The following is an 18840-nucleotide window of genomic DNA, read 5'->3' on the forward strand; positions in this document are numbered from 1 at the left end:
TCTCTCTCTCTCTCTCTCTCTCTCTCTCTCTCTCTCTCTCTCTCTCTCTCTCTCTCTCTCTCTCTCTCTCTCTCTGTCTCTGTCTCTGTCTCTTTCTGTCGACATATCGCCACGAGCAAAGGCGATATGCACCACTTTGTTTGTTTTACCACGTATTTTGTCTATAATTATGCTCATTCTGTAAATGACAGCTTCCTGGTTTCCTTTCTGGTGGATGCACGAGGTGGTGCGATGCGTGGCTGCCGACACAGCGGTGTACGCGTGATCGTCCCACCAAGAAAAGCTGCAATGCCTATGCGAGTCACCTGCAGATACCTGAGAAGGGACAAACTGACGAACCCACCGCCTTTGATGGAAGGAGAAGCTCTTGCCAGTCGTATTCTCGAACTAGGACCCGTGGGTGCCAAGTTCTTAGGGTTAGTTGTGGGATATATATTTCAAAGCCGAGACTGAAAACCGAAATATTTGGAGATTTAGGTATTATACCCAGAGACTGAAACCAAAATATTGTGACGTTTGGGTATTTGTTCCCATATTATCGTAATATAACCGCTATTTGGGAAATCGGTTTTAATACCGGTATATAAGACGGTCATACAGGTATTTTCATACGTATTTTATCAATATTTGATGTCCACAATGGTAAAAATACCGAAATATATACCGGTACGGTACCGCTTTACTGACGAAAATACATTTTTCATTTTCTACGTACAGTGATTCTTATTAATATTCGGACATCGTTCTATTCAAAATATTATTGTGGATTTCGATTGTTTATAATAGTAAATTTGGATTAATTTTTTAATAATATAATAGAACATTCATTATAGTTTATGGTAACATAAATTTTATTTATTTATTGCACATACTTTTCTTAATGTCAAACAATAAACTGAACTATATCGAAACGTAGCGTGGCAAAAATATTTGGACATTTGAGGAACTACAATATTTGAACCTGAAAATTGTTAACATAAATAATAATTAATATTTTGTTGGGTAGCTTTTAACTTCAATAATATATCGCAGACGCTTAGGCACATTTCCAGTATTTTTTTTTTAAGTAATTTAGCGAAATATTCTTCCATTCTACGATTAATCGTTGTTTCAACTGCTCTTTCGATTTATCGACACGACAATTAGTCATTTTTCACCGAGAAAAAGGGGAAACGTATCGAGAAATCGGTCATCTTTTAAAATTAAATAAGAGTATCGTGGCTGATATTGTATGGAGATACAACGATGAATTAGTATTAGAGATAATAAAGGATACGTGCATAAGCGTCATCAAATTTACTATCGGCAGCTTTATGAAAACATTTAATCATTGTCTCCTTTTCCTTTTCTAATATATTAAAATTTTATTTACCTGTATTATACCGAAATACATCTACCGACCCAACATCGTTTTGACAGCATCATACCGGTATTCGCACCATTTTGGTTTCATCAAACGTAATCGAATAGTAACTTAAAAATACCGGTATTTTACCGATATATATATATATATATATTATATATTTAACACCGATTCGGTCTCTGTTTCAAAGTATTGTATTCAATGCCTCTTTACAAAATATTTTGGAAGCAGCATGCGACAACAAGAACCTTCTTGATAGATTTCAGATATAACGATACAACTTATATACAGTCGTTTGTTAAACAAGTTTCTTCCAATTTGAGATTTCTTAATATCTCCAGACTGATCTAAGTTCTATGGTCTGATTCGTCGTAAAGATACAACGTTGGCACGTGCACAAAGAGATTCGAGATACTAATCTTTGCTGACCCACATTCGTTTCTTATTGCATTCGCTGAAAGACGTGTGCAGCTTAGCGTGCAAACTTAATGCTCGTGATACACGTGGTAATTTCTTTTTTCAAACAGGCCCGTCATTATAGAAGTGCCGCATTTTGCTTCGTTGCGAGGCAAGGAACGAGAAATAGTAATACTTCGATCGGACAATGGAGAAACTTGGCGTGAGCACACCTTGGAAGCCAGCGAGGAGGCTGTCCAAGATGTGCTTAACGAGAGCTTTGAAGGAGAAGGTACGGTAACATTTTCTCATCGTCGTGCAGAAAACACTCGAATTCCTCACGAATAAACACACACGTAACAAACGTTTTATTATAGAATTAAGCCAACTCGAGGATCTCCAGACTTCGCGAATCGTAAGGATACTCACCGCAGACTTCCCACATTACTTCGCAGTAGTGTCACGCATCAGGCAAGAGGTTCACGCGGTTGGTCCAGAAGGTGGTACAGTTTCTTCGTCGGCGGTGCCACAAGTTCAAGCTGTTTTCCCACCAGCAGCTCTCACTAAAAAGATTCGTGTCGGGCTCCAGGTGCTTATTGCATGCCAGTATATTTCGTTAGAAATGAAATTAACACAAAAGAGAGAGGAGAAAAGCGATATAGCGATATAAAAATCTCGGGATAAAACAATTATCCACACGAATGAAGCGTCATCTCGAGGTAACGTAATTAACAAATAACAAACTGAAAGAAAACGACTTGTTACTGTCCAGGCACATCCGATACCAGCGGATCTTGTGGCCAAGCTACTTGGTAACAGAGTAGCGGTATCGCCGATCGTAACCGTCGAGCCAAGGCGAAGAAAATTCCACAAACCGATAACCTTAACCATACCGGTGCCGCAGGCAGCCAACAAAGGCATGATCAATCAATATTCAGGAGACGCGCCAACGTTGAGACTTCTGTGCAGCATAACTGGTAATATATGCTTGCACGTAACATTGTAGCGCAGCGTACCGTCTTACTGGAGAATCTCTTACCGATAAGTGCTGAAACTGTTACGCCGCAACACCTTTGGTGTATATACATATATATATATATCTATATATGCTCTTATATATCAGACTTCTTACGCATTCGAAGATCAATTTGTAGTTTAGTAGGCATGGCGCGGAGGCGGTAGGCATCTTCGTCTGTTCTCAGGTCATCGGGACTATTAACGATAATCTCACGTATCTTTGTGTCTCGTTGGAATATATTTGTTCTATTGTTACCGATCTCGTAGGTGTGCAATGTAAGACGTAGGTTGTCGAGCCTAAGGTTTTGTTTGCCTTTTAGGAGGCTGTACTACGTATGTTGTTTAGGAGATTGATTTAACACTAACAGTTACAAGTACGTAATACGTCCCGGAGACCTTCGGATAGAGATTTAAAAGGGAGATGGTAGCTGCATGTTTCATAGAAACATTTCGTTGAAGTACCATTGTTGTATACATATCTTGTTGTGATTCATTGTTAATGCTTGCATATTGTTAGGATTGAGTCATTTAGGTATGGATTATTAATTAACGTAGATAAAACTTTACTACCTAGCTCATTGTAAGCGTTAACTTCAAAGTTTTTGTTTCAGCACATTCGTTTGACTGGTAACCGCTTCGATATTAGACTTGTAATTTATATAAATTCTATAAAATTGTGTTCCCGAGATATATGTACTTTTAGATCATTATGATATGTATCATACGACACGTTACCGATACAAAGACTGACAATGATTGCCCTTTTAACCATTAACCGTTTGTTACAACCACACTGTACTTATTTTATTTAACGAAGTCTTTTCGAGTGCAAACTTTGCTTCCCTGTTACTATACTTTCGACAAAATTCTCGTTTCCATTTAGTTGACCAATATCCAGATTGTCGGTTGATATTTCAAAAGCATTTAACATATATTTTATACGACCAAAAGAACAGGAAGATATGTTTCCGACATGTATTCCGCCGCGTTTTCTTTTCCTTCTTTTGTTTTGTTTAATTAATATTATTTCACACGTTTTCGTTTGTTCTTATCGCTTGTTTATTATCAAACGCATATTCACACGACTCGCGTTTGCTTTCTGCGCGGTTTTCAATGTATGACGCTTTATTTTCATTTAGCAAGCATTATCATTCGGTCAGCGCGTATTTGATTTTTACATTACCCACACACACGACACAGCACGTACATCAACGCACTTATTGGCGACCGATATTAAATACAAATTTCACTGATTCCGATTCGTTGTACGACTGAAAGAGAAAGCTACAGATCGACATGTTTTGTTTCAGCCTTCTCTTTCCTGCTCATTGTATTTAAATATGTAAATCATCCGTGCTTTGAAAAGTGAAGAAATTTGTTGGAATATTTGTAAATTAACACGAAACGAATTAATTTAAGGTTCCTTAGTTTTGTACGATTTCTTTTTACACAATATTTCCTAGCGATCAAATGCTCTTTATTACGACGATATTAATGAGCATATTCGCGTTTCTTGATACTTTAAGCCCGGTATCGGTGTCACGATAATCAAATTTATGGAAGGAATTCGAGATTATCACTTGCCCCAATTATAACTTAAATGAACATTGACACAGAAAGCAAGAATGGCTTTAACTGTGCTAGAATTTCTACGCGAATTGAACGAGCCCTTCGGTTGTATTATTTTTTTTTTTTTCTTTCTTTCTTTCTTTACAACAGCTTCTGCTAATTACTCATTTCAATGTTTAATTATCCTTTGTCCACATTACGAAATTACAACAAGGCGAATATCCCGGGCTGAAAGCGTCAAATTGTAATTAATCTCGGTCGCATCTCGGATTTATAATATCCCACACATATCACTTCTGCCGATTCTCCATCCGCAGCACGGACATATTTTAATAATGTTATTGGACTTGGTATGTATGTCGTTCAGGGGGTCAGTCTCGGGCAGTCTGGGAGGATGTCACCGGTTCGACGCCATTGACGTTCGTGAAAGATTGCGTTTCCTTTACTACCACGGTATCTGCTCGCTTCTGGTTAATGGATTGTCGGAATATCTCCGAAGCCACGAAAATGGCTACGGAGTTATACACACACGCGACACATGTACCTTTCATGGCTAAGTACGTTTCTGACATACCTAATGATCGATCGATTCGAAAATTTCACGAATAATCGTAATCGTAATCGCAGGTAGAACATCTCTCCTAAAAAGTCGGATATTGTTTGAAACGTTTACGGTTCTTTTCTCTGTGACGGGGTAAGACGAATAAAGGAGAGAGAAAGAGAGAGAGAAAGAGAGCTGTTATCTTAGCTTATCATTAGTGTATCATAGAAATGTCATTTTTCATTTTTCACATCACACGTACTATGTTCCTTTCAAACATTCTCGATTTTCTATCGTAGAAGGAGAGTTTTAGACTTCTTTTTTTTTTTTTTGTAAAATATACGGGATAGAAGGATAGCGTTTTTCGATCAGCGCAAAAATACAACAAATCGATCACGTTTTACCTGCATGATTACAATCTTTGGCTGAAAGATCGGGAAATCGTTATCGGCTGTCTGTTTCGCCTTCAGATTCGTAGTATTTGCAAAGCGAGTAGATCCACTGGAGGCGAGGCTGCGTGTATTTTGCATGACCGACGACAAGGAAGACAAGACTCTGGAAAATCAGGAGCACTTCACGGAAGTAGCAAAGAGCCGAGACGTCGAGGTAAGTGAATCGAGCCGGATGAATCGTTTCCCACGTAATCGTCGCATTGTTGCGCCTGTTAATCGCCTGTGGAATCGTTTCCCACAGGTGTTGGAAGGTAAAACGCAGTACATGGAGTTTTCGGGTAACCTTGTGCCAGTGTTGAAGAGCGGCGAGCAGCTTCAATTGCCGTTCAGAGCCTTCAAGGAGAATCGAGTTCCGTTCACGGCGAGAATCAAGGACCCGGACGCTGCGGACATGATGGGCCGCATAATGTTCATGAGCGAGCCGAAGGTACCCAAGGGCGAGCTGCCGCAGACGCCTATATGCACGCTGAATATTTTATTGCCGGAGAAGATCTCTCCAGAGCCGGCTGCCTCGGAGGTCGACCTGCTCGAGCTCTCGAAGAACTATAGTTTTCTACGCGACGGCGGCATAAGTACGTGCGAATTTCTCACGTAAGAAATCCTACGAGCCGATTGAGAATAATAACACATAATTGTTCGTGTTGTGCCCGCAGGTCGTCCAGACGCTATTCACAGAGCGACTATTCGATTGACCGACATTGCGAATCTGTTGGACAAAGACTGGGAGAAACTCGCGGAGGAATTAAATATCCCGCCGAACGAGGTGTCGACGATTAAGCAAGAGTATGCTAACAAGCCAGCTCAGCAGGCTGCAGCGATGCTCAAAGTTTGGCAGAACAATGGAAACAAAGCTACAGGTAGGTTTTGTGAATGTTATATAAATGTTAAATCCAATTATAATATCTTGATATTATCTGATTTCCTTTTTGATGTCGGCGTGAGTTAATGGCGCCGTGTGTAATTAAGGCTACAGCAAACAGATATTAACAATTTCAAAGTTTATTTAGAATTGAATATTGATAATACAACTATATTGATAATACTCGGTAGTCTGGCTCATTACCATCGGCAAATATTTACTTTGATGTTTCAATAGACTTTGAATATTTGTTGACGAAATGGACAATTTAAATTGTGCGCACGATGGGATTTATAATTCAAGACGATCGTTCGCATTTAAGCTTGATTAATCGAGCAATGACGAAGTACATAATGATTATTATTGGTGGGGAGTATTATTAGCAATGGATACTATCGATATCCATTATTTCATCTTTATAAATACATTCGTAGTTCACAGTTCAGTTCTTGGAGCTCTAATCATTCACTCGTTTTCTTTTTGCATTTAATAAGCCGTATGTATAACTTTCCGATGATTAATTAATTTCTACTTTTCTCATTCCTATTTCTTATATCTTACGCATTACGTATTAATTACAAACGACGTGGTATTTTTGTACATTGTGCAATTTAAATCTCGTCACTCGTTTTTGATCTTGTTTAGGAATAATTTTATTTTCAACTTGTCTTGGATCTTGGCCTCTTTTCTTTTTTCTTTTTCTTTTTCTTTTAAATGTTTTTTTACACTGGTGAACATTAGACGTAGTGACACAGAAAAATTGAAAAAGAACCTGTTTCTTGGCAAGGTCGATTAATCAGACAGGCGCGTTTGACTAAGGCGCGTGGAATCTGAGGAGCAACGTAGTTGGTGATCTCATCCTGCATTATTATGCCTGACATAAACCTATGGACTTCTTTCCCCCTCTTTCTTTACCAGTACTAATGACACTGATATACGAACAGAAATGCACGTAGCACATCGGTTTCTGTTCGGCGATCGGTTAAAACAAACAGAAGTACACGCCATTTCAACAAGAATACAGTGACAGTGACTGTGCTGATCCCCGTGTATATAATATAATTTGTTCGTTTTTCCAATCCGTTCTTGCAAAGGCATAAACGCAAAAAGAAATGTTTATATCTCTGTATCAAGAATACCAAAACGAAACGACCAACACTTACGTCAGTGAATTGTCGTTACTGTTCAGGCGACCACATTGTCAAAGACGTCGGATCACTATAACTTCAGGTCTGTACTGACAAGTCGAGACTTTAAACTATCTTACAAAGTGTCGTGAATAACTAGGTAAATGTTTTCTCTGTGGAGAAATTATTGTTAAAAAAAGAAATTATCGATTTGGAAGAGTGGAGACATTTCTGTGTTCGTACCGTCATGCAGGAGAAGAAAGGAATTCGTTAAGTAGCTGATTCCACAAGCAGCATAAATATTTAAGACTGTTGTTGCATCAGCGTTGTTTTATTATTCATTGCGTAAAAACTTGACAGAAATAACGTTTCATCAATTTCACGACGATCTTTTATCTTGGCCGTTTATGTCTGATAATTTGTGATAAACTTCAATGTGTTTTCGTCGACGACTCTCACTTCGTCGGTTTTTATGCTTTTACTTGTAAAGAAACATTTGAAGTAAACAAGTATACAGCTCCTCGAGTATTCTTCCTCTGCTATTGCAAAAGAATATTCCATACGTACATACGTGTTTCTATGTGAACGTAACAGATAAATATCGATTGAAATAGAATCTATTTTATTTCGTTGAAATAATTTATCGAAATAACAAAATAATAATAAAAGTTACAAGACAAGTATCAAGAAAATTACATTTGTATGCGTAGGGAATACCTTAGAAAAAGCGCTGAACAAAATTGGCCGCGAGGATATTGTGAAAAAGTGTATATTCAATGTCGAATTGGTCACCGACGACGTAGAAAAGGCCGTCGCGAGAGTTCGACTGGATCAACCTGGATTCGATTCGTTGAAAGAAGAATTGGGTCCTTCGAGGGACACCTCTCTTCGCCGCGATGCGACGATGGATCCACAGATGAATCCTGATTACGACGATACCAACAAAAACAAGGTTTGTAAACTTTGGCTATTACCACGAGATAACTAATACGTTCGCGCTGACGTCATGACGTATTTTTGTTGAATTTCTTAGGAATCGGGATCTATAGAAGACCTCAATATTAGTGGCACTAAACAAGATACATGTATGTATTTCTTACTGTGTGATTTAAATGATTATAACCTTTGAATTGAACTCTTTCCAATATATATAGTATAAAATATACGATATAAAGTTGAATTGGAATGAAACGTTTAACGCTACACTCATCCGGTGTTAAAATACTATCCTAGAAAGGATATGACATCACTGCTTGCATTATTTCTGTGAACAACACGCCGGCTCTTTCTCCTGTCATTGCTAAGAAAAATATGTGAAATCATAAGTTTCGTTTTACACTTCTTAGAAAGCACATTAACAATACGTCGCTGTATATTTGAAATATCTGTTGGCCTAGAGTCATACTAGCCGCAGTTGCACATTTGTAAATTTATTTCGTTCCAAGAAAAAAAAAAAAAAGATTTAGCGTTATCCTCGAGACACGTATAATTTATTTTTTTACCACTGATTTGCAAATCTCAAAGATCTAACTTACGTGGCTAATAATTTCTTATCGATTCGGGTCGAATGATAACTTAATAACTGGCCGCCCAGCAGTGTTTGTTTCTTCCTTCTGTATAGTTTGCTCTTTACGCTTTGACGAGGCATCCGCCGAATTTACGCCACGGCATTTTAAATCACGTTCTTTTTTTTTTTTCTCTCTTCGCACTTAACAGCGAAACAGCATGTCACAATCACAAACGGCACTGTATTCAGTGGAACCTCGACCCCCATCAAAGATAAATACGCAAGCGAAGAGAAAGAATTAGGGGACGTAATGGCCGATTTTCTCGAGCACAAGTGTCACGTTGCCGACACGATGAGCAAAAAGTTGCGCGACGAACTTGACGACAAAGACAAAAAACGACAGAGGGTGATCGAGGATGCCAACAAGATAGTCTCTGGTAAGTGATTTGAGCATTACTTGAAGGAATGGTGGGTTGAGGGGCCGTGCTTCGATCAGCTAGGAAATAATTAAAACAAAAAAAAAACCAAAAAAAAAAAAAAAAAAAAAAAGAAGAAGGAGAAAAAAGTGAAAAGAAGACACAGAATGGAAGAAAAGAAAACGTTCGCAAAGTGTCTGGAAAGCCTGAATTCTCAGACGCACCACAAGAAGAACGGCAACCAGCAAATTATGAAGGTACCCATGATGATGCCCAACGTCCTGGCAGCCTTGTGCTCTCTCTTCATCTTCATGATGTTCTTGTCTTTGGTGGGCGTGTGCAGGTGATCGGTGCTGATCTCGTTGAGCGTGAGCGTCTTGGACGAACCGGCGCTGTTCAGCTCGCCGTTCAAATTGTTCAGGTCTTTGCTCGGCCTGTGGCTCAGCAGCATCACGTTCCCCATGCGGCTGTGCATCTGCTTCTCCTGCCTGTTCGCCTCTTTGAACACGGCGAAGTACGTGAGGGTCATGATGGTGCACGGTATCCAGAACGAGATGCTCGACGAGAATATCGCGTACACCTTGTTCACCTTGAACTCGCACAGCTCCGGGTGCTCCTGCCGGTACGTGCTGTTCTCCGCGGTGGTGTACCAGCCCATGAAGATCGGCATGAACGAGATGAACGCTGGCATGATCCAACAGGCGAGCAGCATGTACGCGGCCAGCCTCTTGGTCATGATGATGGGATATTTCAGGGGCTTGACGATCGCCCAGTAACGGTCCACCGAGATGCACATCAGATGCAGGATCGAGCTGGTGCTGAAGTACACGTCCAACGAGTTCCACACGTCGCACATAAAGTAGCCGAACAGCCATCTGCCGGTCATCTGCACCGACGCGTTGAACGTCATCGCGAACATCGCTACCAGCATGTCGGCCAGGGCCAGCGAGACCACGAAGTAGTTGGTGATGATACGTAGCTTGCGATGCCGCATCACCGACACCATCACCAGCAGATTGCCGAACACCGCCGTCACGATGATCGATCCCAACACGCAGCCTTTCGCGATCGTCACGGGAACCGACCACCGCTGGTCGCTCGAGTAGCTGCTGTTGGCGAACTGGCCACTGTCCTCGGTCGAGATTGCGTTCAGGATGGTGGTCACGTCCACCGGGGACACCACCGACTCCACCGTCGGCTCGGACCCCGTCACCATGATCGTCGTCATCGCGCTCGAGCCCCCCCTTTGGCCTTGTTCCTCTTCTTCTCGCCGGAAGAGACTCGACGGGCGGCCTTAGGTCACGGACGTGCCAACCAGCCGACGCACCAGGCTAGCCTTCATCTTCCCGGCGTGGTAAGGGCGTTGCCTCTTGCCAAGTTTCTCGTACGCCGGGACGCTTGCCAGCGTTGATCTCTCGCCGTGTCACGGGCCGATTTTCCCGAGTCTCCTTTCTGCGCCGACGAGAGAGAGAGAGAGAGAGAGAGAGAGAGAGAGAGAAAGAGAGAGAGAAAGAGCAGCTCGCCGCTTCCGCAGATTTTCCTTCCTCTCGGTCCTTCTTCCGCCGCTACCTGGAAAAAAGAAAAATACACGTCCAGCTCGGAATTAGTACGTCGACGAAACTCGGAGAGTTTTATTAAATGCAAGTTCGATGAATTACACCGGCGGTAGATTAAACAGCGCGTAGTCTAAACGACGAGACTGATTCTCTGATTCATGGCAGTTTTTTCTTTTCTTTTTTTTTTTTTTTTCGTGGAAATTTTACAGATTTTTCACTTTTACGAATTTTATTCCACTCTTTCTCTCTTCTCTCTCTCTCTCTCTCTCTCTTTCTCTCTCTCTTCTGTCTCCGATTATTCGAGATCTCGTTGATTACTATCGGTTTTTTTCCCCCCCTGCTTTTATAAACATCGCGAATGAAAACCCATCGTTTTGATCTTCTATACGATCCTTTCTTTTTTTCTTTTTTTTCTTTTTTCCCCCACCGAGTTGAATTTTTATAGAGGGGGAAGTTTAATGAAAGCGATGCCCTCGTTTTTCTGGATTTTTATTTCGATCTCCATATCGCGGACGGCGAATCCAACGGACGGTACGGGTATTTTTCACGGGTATTTTAACGCGATATTGAAGGTTCTTGCGGTTCTCGATCGAGGTATTCGAGTACGCGCGAGAGAAAGAGAGGTATCAAGCACGCTAGACGACCCACTTTATTCGATTTGTTTGTACTACTTGCTTAATCTACTCAATCCATTACAATCGTTCAGACTTATTCAATTTATTCAGTCGGCACGGCACTGGTACCGCGCGATAGCGGATTTACTCGCTCCAAGTTCCCTCTGTTCTCGGCGACGACGAGTTCGATGAAAATTGCCCGCGCCGGCCCGAATATTTTCACGGAGCCGTTTCACAGAGTCGTCGTTATTTAGAATTTTAAATACGCATCGGACACATATTCGGCGTCGTTCGATCCGATTTTAACATCATCGAGGATCGAATACGAATACGAATTAATACTACCGCAGGGATGTTGTATGTCGAATCATCGTCGCCCCGTTTAATCCATCGCCTTTACGTTCTAAATTCTAAATGTCTTTTCTCTCTTTTTCTTTTTGTTATTCGAAAAGTGAATTTTTGCAAAAAGTGGAGGAAAGAATTTTTGACAAATTTGTTACAAAGTTGAGTATTGACATCTTAATAACGCGTTTATCCTATCTTGGAGCGTATTTTACCGATTGTCTGTTAAAATTGACGAAACTCGGTAAGAAGGCTGTAAAATTTGTTATCGAAATAAATATTATTTAAGTATTATTAGTATTATCGTGACAATTATTCTAAATGTAGTATCGTAATTTATATAATAAATTGTTATTATTTAATAATAATAAATTATTATTATTATAGTAATATGCAAATAAACAACAATACTGAAAACATTCGGAACAAAATGGTCTTACTTAGAAATTAATCTTGGCATCGTTTGGAAAATCATCTGTAAAAGTAATACCTTCAAATGAAATTCGTTGCTTTATTCTGTAATACATTCTTAAACCCTAGACACATTTCTTGATAATTATAATTTTTGCGCCATAAAAATTCTAAGATACAGAAGCAAGACTACCGGCAGGGAACGTGTTAAAAGTCGATTAACTTCAAGGTCTAGGCAAGCTTTCAGAGAACGTGACATCCACGAAAGAGAGAAAAATTTGCAGAAAGGACAGCTGAGTATCTAAGAAAGAAAATTACTGAGAAACTGTTAAAAAAAAAAAAAAAAAAAAAAAAAAAAAAAAAAAAAAAAAAAAAAAAAAGAAAGAAAGAAAATAATAAAACGAAATGGATCGCCTGTGAGCTGCTCGTATCGCGCAGATGTTTCGTTCAAAGAGATGCAAAAAAAAAAAAAAGAAGTTCACTCAGAGTCAATGACTAATAATTCTCGAGTTGCCCCAATTTTAGGAAATCAAATTGGTAACCCCCCTAAATTCTAATCGAGACGAATCGAGACACCGATTGTCTGGAATTGCCAAACCGCGAATTTCCAGAATTGTCTGGTCGACTAACCATCTCGAGGCAGATTGTTAATTAGCGAAAGATGATCGAAGTTGGATCGCTCAGAGGGTTGATAATTCGTCTCTGAAAACAGCGACGAAGATCCACACGTATGTGTGTGTGTGTGTATGTGTGTGTGTGAATCACCGAGGCTGCTGAGAACCTTGAGAAGGCGATCGATAAAGAATCAACAACCATTTCCCCGATTTTCCCCTCTGGCTGGCGCGCGGCGCTAGTTTCCCGATTGTCACCACTCGAAACGAGGACGCGCCGGAAGAATGAGTAACCTTGAATGGAACCCTCTTTTTCTGCCGGCGTCGTCTGCCGTCGTCCGGGGGCTTCGTTGACCGTGTCGCGACACACAGGGCCGTGTCAAGTGCACTCCCCGTTGCCGTCCGTGTAATTTATGATCCGCTATTTTTGCGGTACATTTGGGTCAATTATTCCAACGGCGGCCGCGCGACGAAAAACAGCTCTCTCTCTCACTCTCTCTCTCTCTCTCTTCCGGCCTCTTTCGAGACAGACGATTCAAGAGGATCCGCGATCAACAGCTTCGATTACGACGGCTCTGACCTTCGACGTTTACTGGCCGTCTCGATTTCACGTTTCACGCGAGTTTCACGCTAGCTTCACAACTGGAGGAGCAATGGATCCGCTCGAGCAAAGGGGGAGTACATGTACATTATAGTGACACGATGTGGATAGGGATGAATCGAGGGTTCCAATGGCGTACACCTCGGTGACTCCCGTTAACCCATTTGCATCATTAGCGCAATTTTTCTGACCAGAGCGTATATATGTATGTATATTGTATATGTGTGTGTGTGTGTGTGTGTATATACGCTCAGTTTTCGTGATGATTCATTAGCAGAACATTTTCCAGTCATTATTACCAAAACGCAAATTGCATTCTTGCAGATGACGTTGTGAGCCTGTCGTTGTTCCAATAATATACACATGTACGTATATAATTGATGATAGGAGCATTTTAGATTAGATTATTATTAATTATCTCTCATGAACTACCTAAAAATCTCCATCCGGAGACATTAGAGTAAAAGAAATAGAAAATGTTTATACATGAAATAAAATGAAAGAGTCAGGTTAAGATATTTAAATAGATAAGAATAGTTAAGATAAATGTATGTATAGAGTGGAATAAAGTAGGTTACAAATGTATTGCACGTAGAATTTTATGATAAATGCAATGTGAAAACGCGCAATGTTAAGAGAAACCAATGTAAAAAAAAAAGTCAATTTCAAGGCCAAAGAGGCTGAAAATAAATATATACATACATAGAAAATCTTTATAATACAATTGGGGTACACGAGCTTTCATTTATGTATTTTATGAAGAATCATTCAAGTCTCAAAGTAGTACGAAGAATTAAATCTCTGAACGTACACTGTTTCATATGAAATATCTAAACAAAAATTACCAATTGATTATTTCGACCATGTGTTAATATTCCTTCGAAATATTTCAACCATATTGTAACATCGTACAACAATAAACTTCGGTTCATTTTAAGTCTTTATTTTCAAAATGCATCATCGTTCACTTTACTCTCGAGATGCTTTCGCATGGCGCCGTTGACGGGTAGGAAAGTAAATACGCTCCTCCTCTCGAAAATATTATAAATTGTCACGCACACATGCACACACACACATAGTGTGTAAAAACATTTGGAAATTCTTCTCGCGACTGAACGTGTTTGAAAGTTGAAGCTTCTCCTTCTGAAATTCTCTGTACCATTTGTTACCATTCAAAGTTCAATAAATTGCCCTCCAAAAAAAAAAAGAAAAAATTGTGCAGCAAATTTTGAGAAAGCTTCAGCCATCAAACCCACATTTCTTCAACGTTTCGTACTTTCGAGAAGGAAACTACTTTGTCGTCTACTGTTACGTGCTGTAGAAATATCTCAGAACAAAATGAGCTACTATATGTTAGTAGGGAGCGTCGAGCTTTGAAACGAGCCCAAGTTTATCACCTCGTACGATTCCTCTTCACGAAATTACAACAGTCACGATATTTGATGTCATTTCGAGTCATGTACACGGACAGTAGGAAAGAAACATGGAATAAAGTTCCATCCATGTTCTCTGTTTTATTCGTTAACTTGCGCTGCTTTTCAGTTAGTCGGAAGACCTCACGTTTACGTAACGTGAAATACTCTGTTGTTTATCATGTTACGCTGTTACATTGGTCGTTTGGAATTTATGCGTGTGGACACACTTGCCAGGCATTTTGCGTCATTCCTTTTTATTCGCTTGATCCGCGATGATGTCGGAGCGGAATTAGAACTTTACATTAATAGAACGTATTATTAACGGAATATTACCGTATTAATAGGCACATAAATGTCGCCAGGGGCACGATAAATAATATCGGCAGATGCTTTCACGTATTACGTATCGTCATATAAGATATTCACAGTGGAACATCTTATATCTCGCTGCGAACAATGTTCCGTAACGACAGTTGGCGATCGTTCAAATTGAAGTGTTATATATATCGATTCTTTGTCTGAGTTGATCCATTTACTGATTCCCCCCCCCCCCCTTTGTTTTTTTTTGAATTGTTTCCACGTAACGAAATCCCTTGGAAATTTTAATATTCGAAACTGAACCTCTGAACCAAAATCGGACGTTCGTACTCCGATTGTTTCCATTCGCAACACTCGAAAATCAAAGTGGCCTTTTCATCAAAAAGTGTCCACGTTCGAACGTTCGAAAATTGAACGATAACATTTCTCCGGATATTGTCTGCTCCTCAAACTAGACTCCTGTCCTCGGCGTAATCTACAGAAACGAAACTGGAGAAACAGAGTGTCGCTCGAGTGGCCATTTATCTTCTCCAAGACGTGCCATCAGGCCACCCTGTACTCCCCGAGAAGTCTCTTTCCCTCTCTCTCTCTCTCTCTCCCTCTTTCTCTATCTATCTATCTATCTATCTTCCGGCGGTCCAAGAAATAATGCTGTCAGCCATTCTAATACGGTGACCGTAATACGTGCCACCTGGGGCGACATTGGAGAACGCGACCTTGACGAGACGCGGCTCGGCGAAAACGAAGCTCGAGGGTGCCATCTTTCTTCGCGTCTGGTACTCGAGGACGATCATAACCCTCGTTTAGAGCGATTGAAAGACCGTCGAGCTAAGATTAGACGGTGAAACGGCGCTGGGTCTAGGCTACGTTTCATCCTGCGCACACCGGTCGATGATTTTTACGAAAAAAATTCTGAATTACACTTTTAGAAGGCTAGTCAGGCTGAATTTATTTTTAACGCTAGTTTAGTAAGTTTAGTAAGCTCTACGTAGTGTTTTTGATGTTGTTTCCAATCGTTTTCATTCGATTGATATCTCCTTTCAATTTTCGATCGGTTCACGCTCGTTCTTTGTTTTAATTTGATTTTCACCTTTCGCAAATGGGGAATCAATTTCACCCTAAATGACGAGCGAAACATTTGAACGTTTGTCTGAATCTAAACGTTTGTATTTTTTTTTTGTCAAAATCTTTTTAAGTCAAAATCTCTTAATGCGTTTTGAATACCTAAATATCTAATTAAACAAGATACTACAAGATATTGCAAAATTATAGCAACATTTCTGATATATAACGGATCATTCCAGAATCTGTAAATTTAAAATAATTATACCTAATCAAACAAGGTACTACAAGATATTGCAAAATCATAGCAACATTTCTGATATATAACGGATCATTCCAGAAACTGTAATTTAAAATAATTATACTTAATCAAACAAGATACTACAAAAACAAAATATTACAAAATTATAGCAACATTTCTGATATATAATGGATCATTCCAGAATCTGTAATTTAAAACAATTGTACTTAATCAAACAAGATGCTACAAGATATTGCAAAATTATAGCAACATTTCTGATATAAAACGAGTCATTCCAGAAACTGGAATATAACTATAATTTAAAACAATTATATTTGATCAAACAAGATACTACAAGATATTGCAAAATTATAGCAACATTTCTGATATATAACGGATCATTCCAGAATCTGTAAATTTAAAATAATTATACCTAATCAAACAAGGTACTACAAGATATTACAAAACTATAGGAACATTTCTGATATATAACGGGTCATTCCAGAAACTGTAATTTAAAACAATTATACTTGATCAAACAAGATACTACAAGATATTGCAAAACTATAGCAACATTTCTGATATATAACGGATCATTCCAGAATCTGTAATTTAAAACAATTGTACTTAATTATACTTAATCAAACAAGATACTACAAGATATTGTAAAATTATAGCAACATCTCTGATATATAACGGATCATTCCAGAATCTGTAATTTAAAACAATTATACTTAACCAAATAAAAGGTATTGCAAAACTATAGTAACATTTCTGATATATAACGGATCATTCCAGAATCTATAGTTTAATACAATTGTACTTGTACGAAAAATTTATTCTACATACAGAGTAGGATTAAAACCGATAAAACAAGAGGAAATAGAGTGCACGTCCACGCGTTCTGTCGTAATATTTCTCCAATTGATCTGCCATTGGTTTCGATTCCAGTGACGGGGCGATAAACCGCTAACGTGAACGAACGACCGAAACGAAAAGGGAGAGAGAGAGAGAAAGAGAGACAGATCGCTGGCTTGAGCAGGAAAAATTTGATAATGTCACTCCGCGGGAATAGCGGTGATCGATGCCAATTTATCTTCCGGTTAAAACGCGATTCATTGCCGCAATTGCAACGATGCAACGTCCGCAACACGTGATCCGTTTGCTCTATTTCGCGCGGCGGGCTACTCGATTTTCTCGAAACGTGGCCAACCATGTAGCCGCTGTACAGTAAAATCCGATTCGTGCCTCGAATTCCAGCTCGCGCTTCCTTCAGAAACAACCCGGAACAATCACCTCGTTCACCTTAAACGCGGTCGCCCCGGTTTGTGAAATTCCTGTTCTATAAAAATTCGAGAAAATTTCTCACCGTGTCGACTTTTGCAACCAGCGTGGGCAAATTCGTCGGGTCAGGTCGAAGCTTTGAGGGTAGAAAGTTTTCGAAATTGAAGTTCAAATGTTGCGGGAGATCAAACAGCGCTGTGAGCACGAAGAAATGGAACACGCGAATTTCTTGTCGGGTAAAGTAATTGCAATTCGTTATACTCGTGGGAAATGAAACGCGTTTAGCAAAATTTTAGACAGTTTAGAATATATTTTGGGGCTAGTTCTTCTCACATCGTTTCTAATTATTCCTCTGCTGTTAACGTTAATTATTATTTATGTAACAATTAAAAATTACTGATTTAGGGAAAAGAGAAACAGTGTCATTTCGAGTGCGCGTACTCGAAGCTCGACGCGCACTTTTCAAAACGGCACAGCTGTTTCACACAATCGTCAGATCATCAAATTTCAAACAGTAACAAAATTGAGAAAAATGCTCGAACATTCATACCGCATAATATAAATATCCCTGTTCGACACGTGATTGTCACGCGCGTGTATATTTTCAGACTCTTGCGAGCAAGGATGATACAACGCCTCTCCGTTTCACTTTGTTCGATTCGCGCGAAGTCTATGCAACGTGCTTATGACACGAAAATCGGCGATGTGTCTACGATCTAAATTTATTTGACAAAGCACGTACGCCGACGCGATAAATTCGCCGTGTCCAACACGCGGCGCCATCGTATTTATTCGAATCTCGCTGCAACACGCAGACTTGTGCCGAGTCACGGCATTCGTTTGTTAAAAACAAAAATGATCGTCCTTCAGCCACGTGTCCGTGCAACCCCTTTTCATTTCCCGTCTTACATCAACCGGCCTGATCCAAGATTCGAAGAAAGTTCGCCGTCCCTTGGGCATTTGGAAAATTTAACGTCACTCAATTCTGAAACTTTCGACTTGGTCCGTGTCGTCGTTATTTTCATGTCGACCGGAGAACGAGGAGGAACAATTCACGTTAAAAATCGGTGATTGGTTCGTCATTATGATATGATATAGAAATGTGTTATAATAATGTAAATATAAAAATTTTATAATA

At 39.8% G+C, this 18840-nt stretch overlaps 2 protein-coding genes across 4 annotated transcripts in view; one reads left to right on the plus strand and one right to left on the minus strand.

The window, feature by feature from the left end:
* Positions 1-18840, plus strand: part of LOC122529128 (ankyrin-3-like) — a 71755-nt gene that overhangs the window by 49599 nt on the left and 3316 nt on the right. Inside the window, exons 22-34 of one of the 3 annotated variants that reach the window (XM_043654926.1) lie at positions 192-416; positions 1891-2051; positions 2137-2348; positions 2532-2736; positions 4704-4902; positions 5357-5492; positions 5580-5910; positions 5992-6195; positions 8035-8276; positions 8358-8409; positions 9041-9284; positions 10141-10145; positions 10753-10765. In XM_043654926.1, coding sequence (XP_043510861.1) covers positions 192-416; positions 1891-2051; positions 2137-2348; positions 2532-2736; positions 4704-4902; positions 5357-5492; positions 5580-5910; positions 5992-6195; positions 8035-8276; positions 8358-8409; positions 9041-9276 — 2203 coding nt within the window. In that variant the 3' untranslated portion in view covers positions 9277-9284; positions 10141-10145; positions 10753-10765. Of the gene's footprint in view, positions 1-191; positions 417-1890; positions 2052-2136; positions 2349-2531; positions 2737-3293; positions 4463-4703; positions 4903-5356; positions 5493-5579; positions 5911-5991; positions 6196-8034; positions 8277-8357; positions 8410-9040; positions 9285-10140; positions 10146-10752; positions 10766-18840 lie in introns of those variants that run through there. The other 2 variants (XM_043654927.1, XM_043654928.1) reach the window with 2 other exon arrangements.
* LOC122529135 (octopamine receptor beta-2R-like) overlaps positions 9431-18840 on the minus strand; it is an 87867-nt gene continuing 78457 nt past the window's right edge. Inside the window, exon 3 of the mRNA XM_043654944.1 lies at positions 9431-10816. Coding sequence (XP_043510879.1) covers positions 9462-10475 — 1014 coding nt within the window. The 5' untranslated portion in view covers positions 10476-10816 and the 3' untranslated portion in view covers positions 9431-9461. The remainder of the gene's footprint in view (positions 10817-18840) is intronic.

The sequence above is a fragment of the Frieseomelitta varia genome, unplaced genomic scaffold, assembly GCF_011392965.1.
Source record: "Frieseomelitta varia isolate USP_RPSP 00005682 unplaced genomic scaffold, Fvar_1.2 scaffold_279, whole genome shotgun sequence".
NCBI lineage: Eukaryota > Metazoa > Arthropoda > Insecta > Hymenoptera > Apidae > Frieseomelitta > Frieseomelitta varia.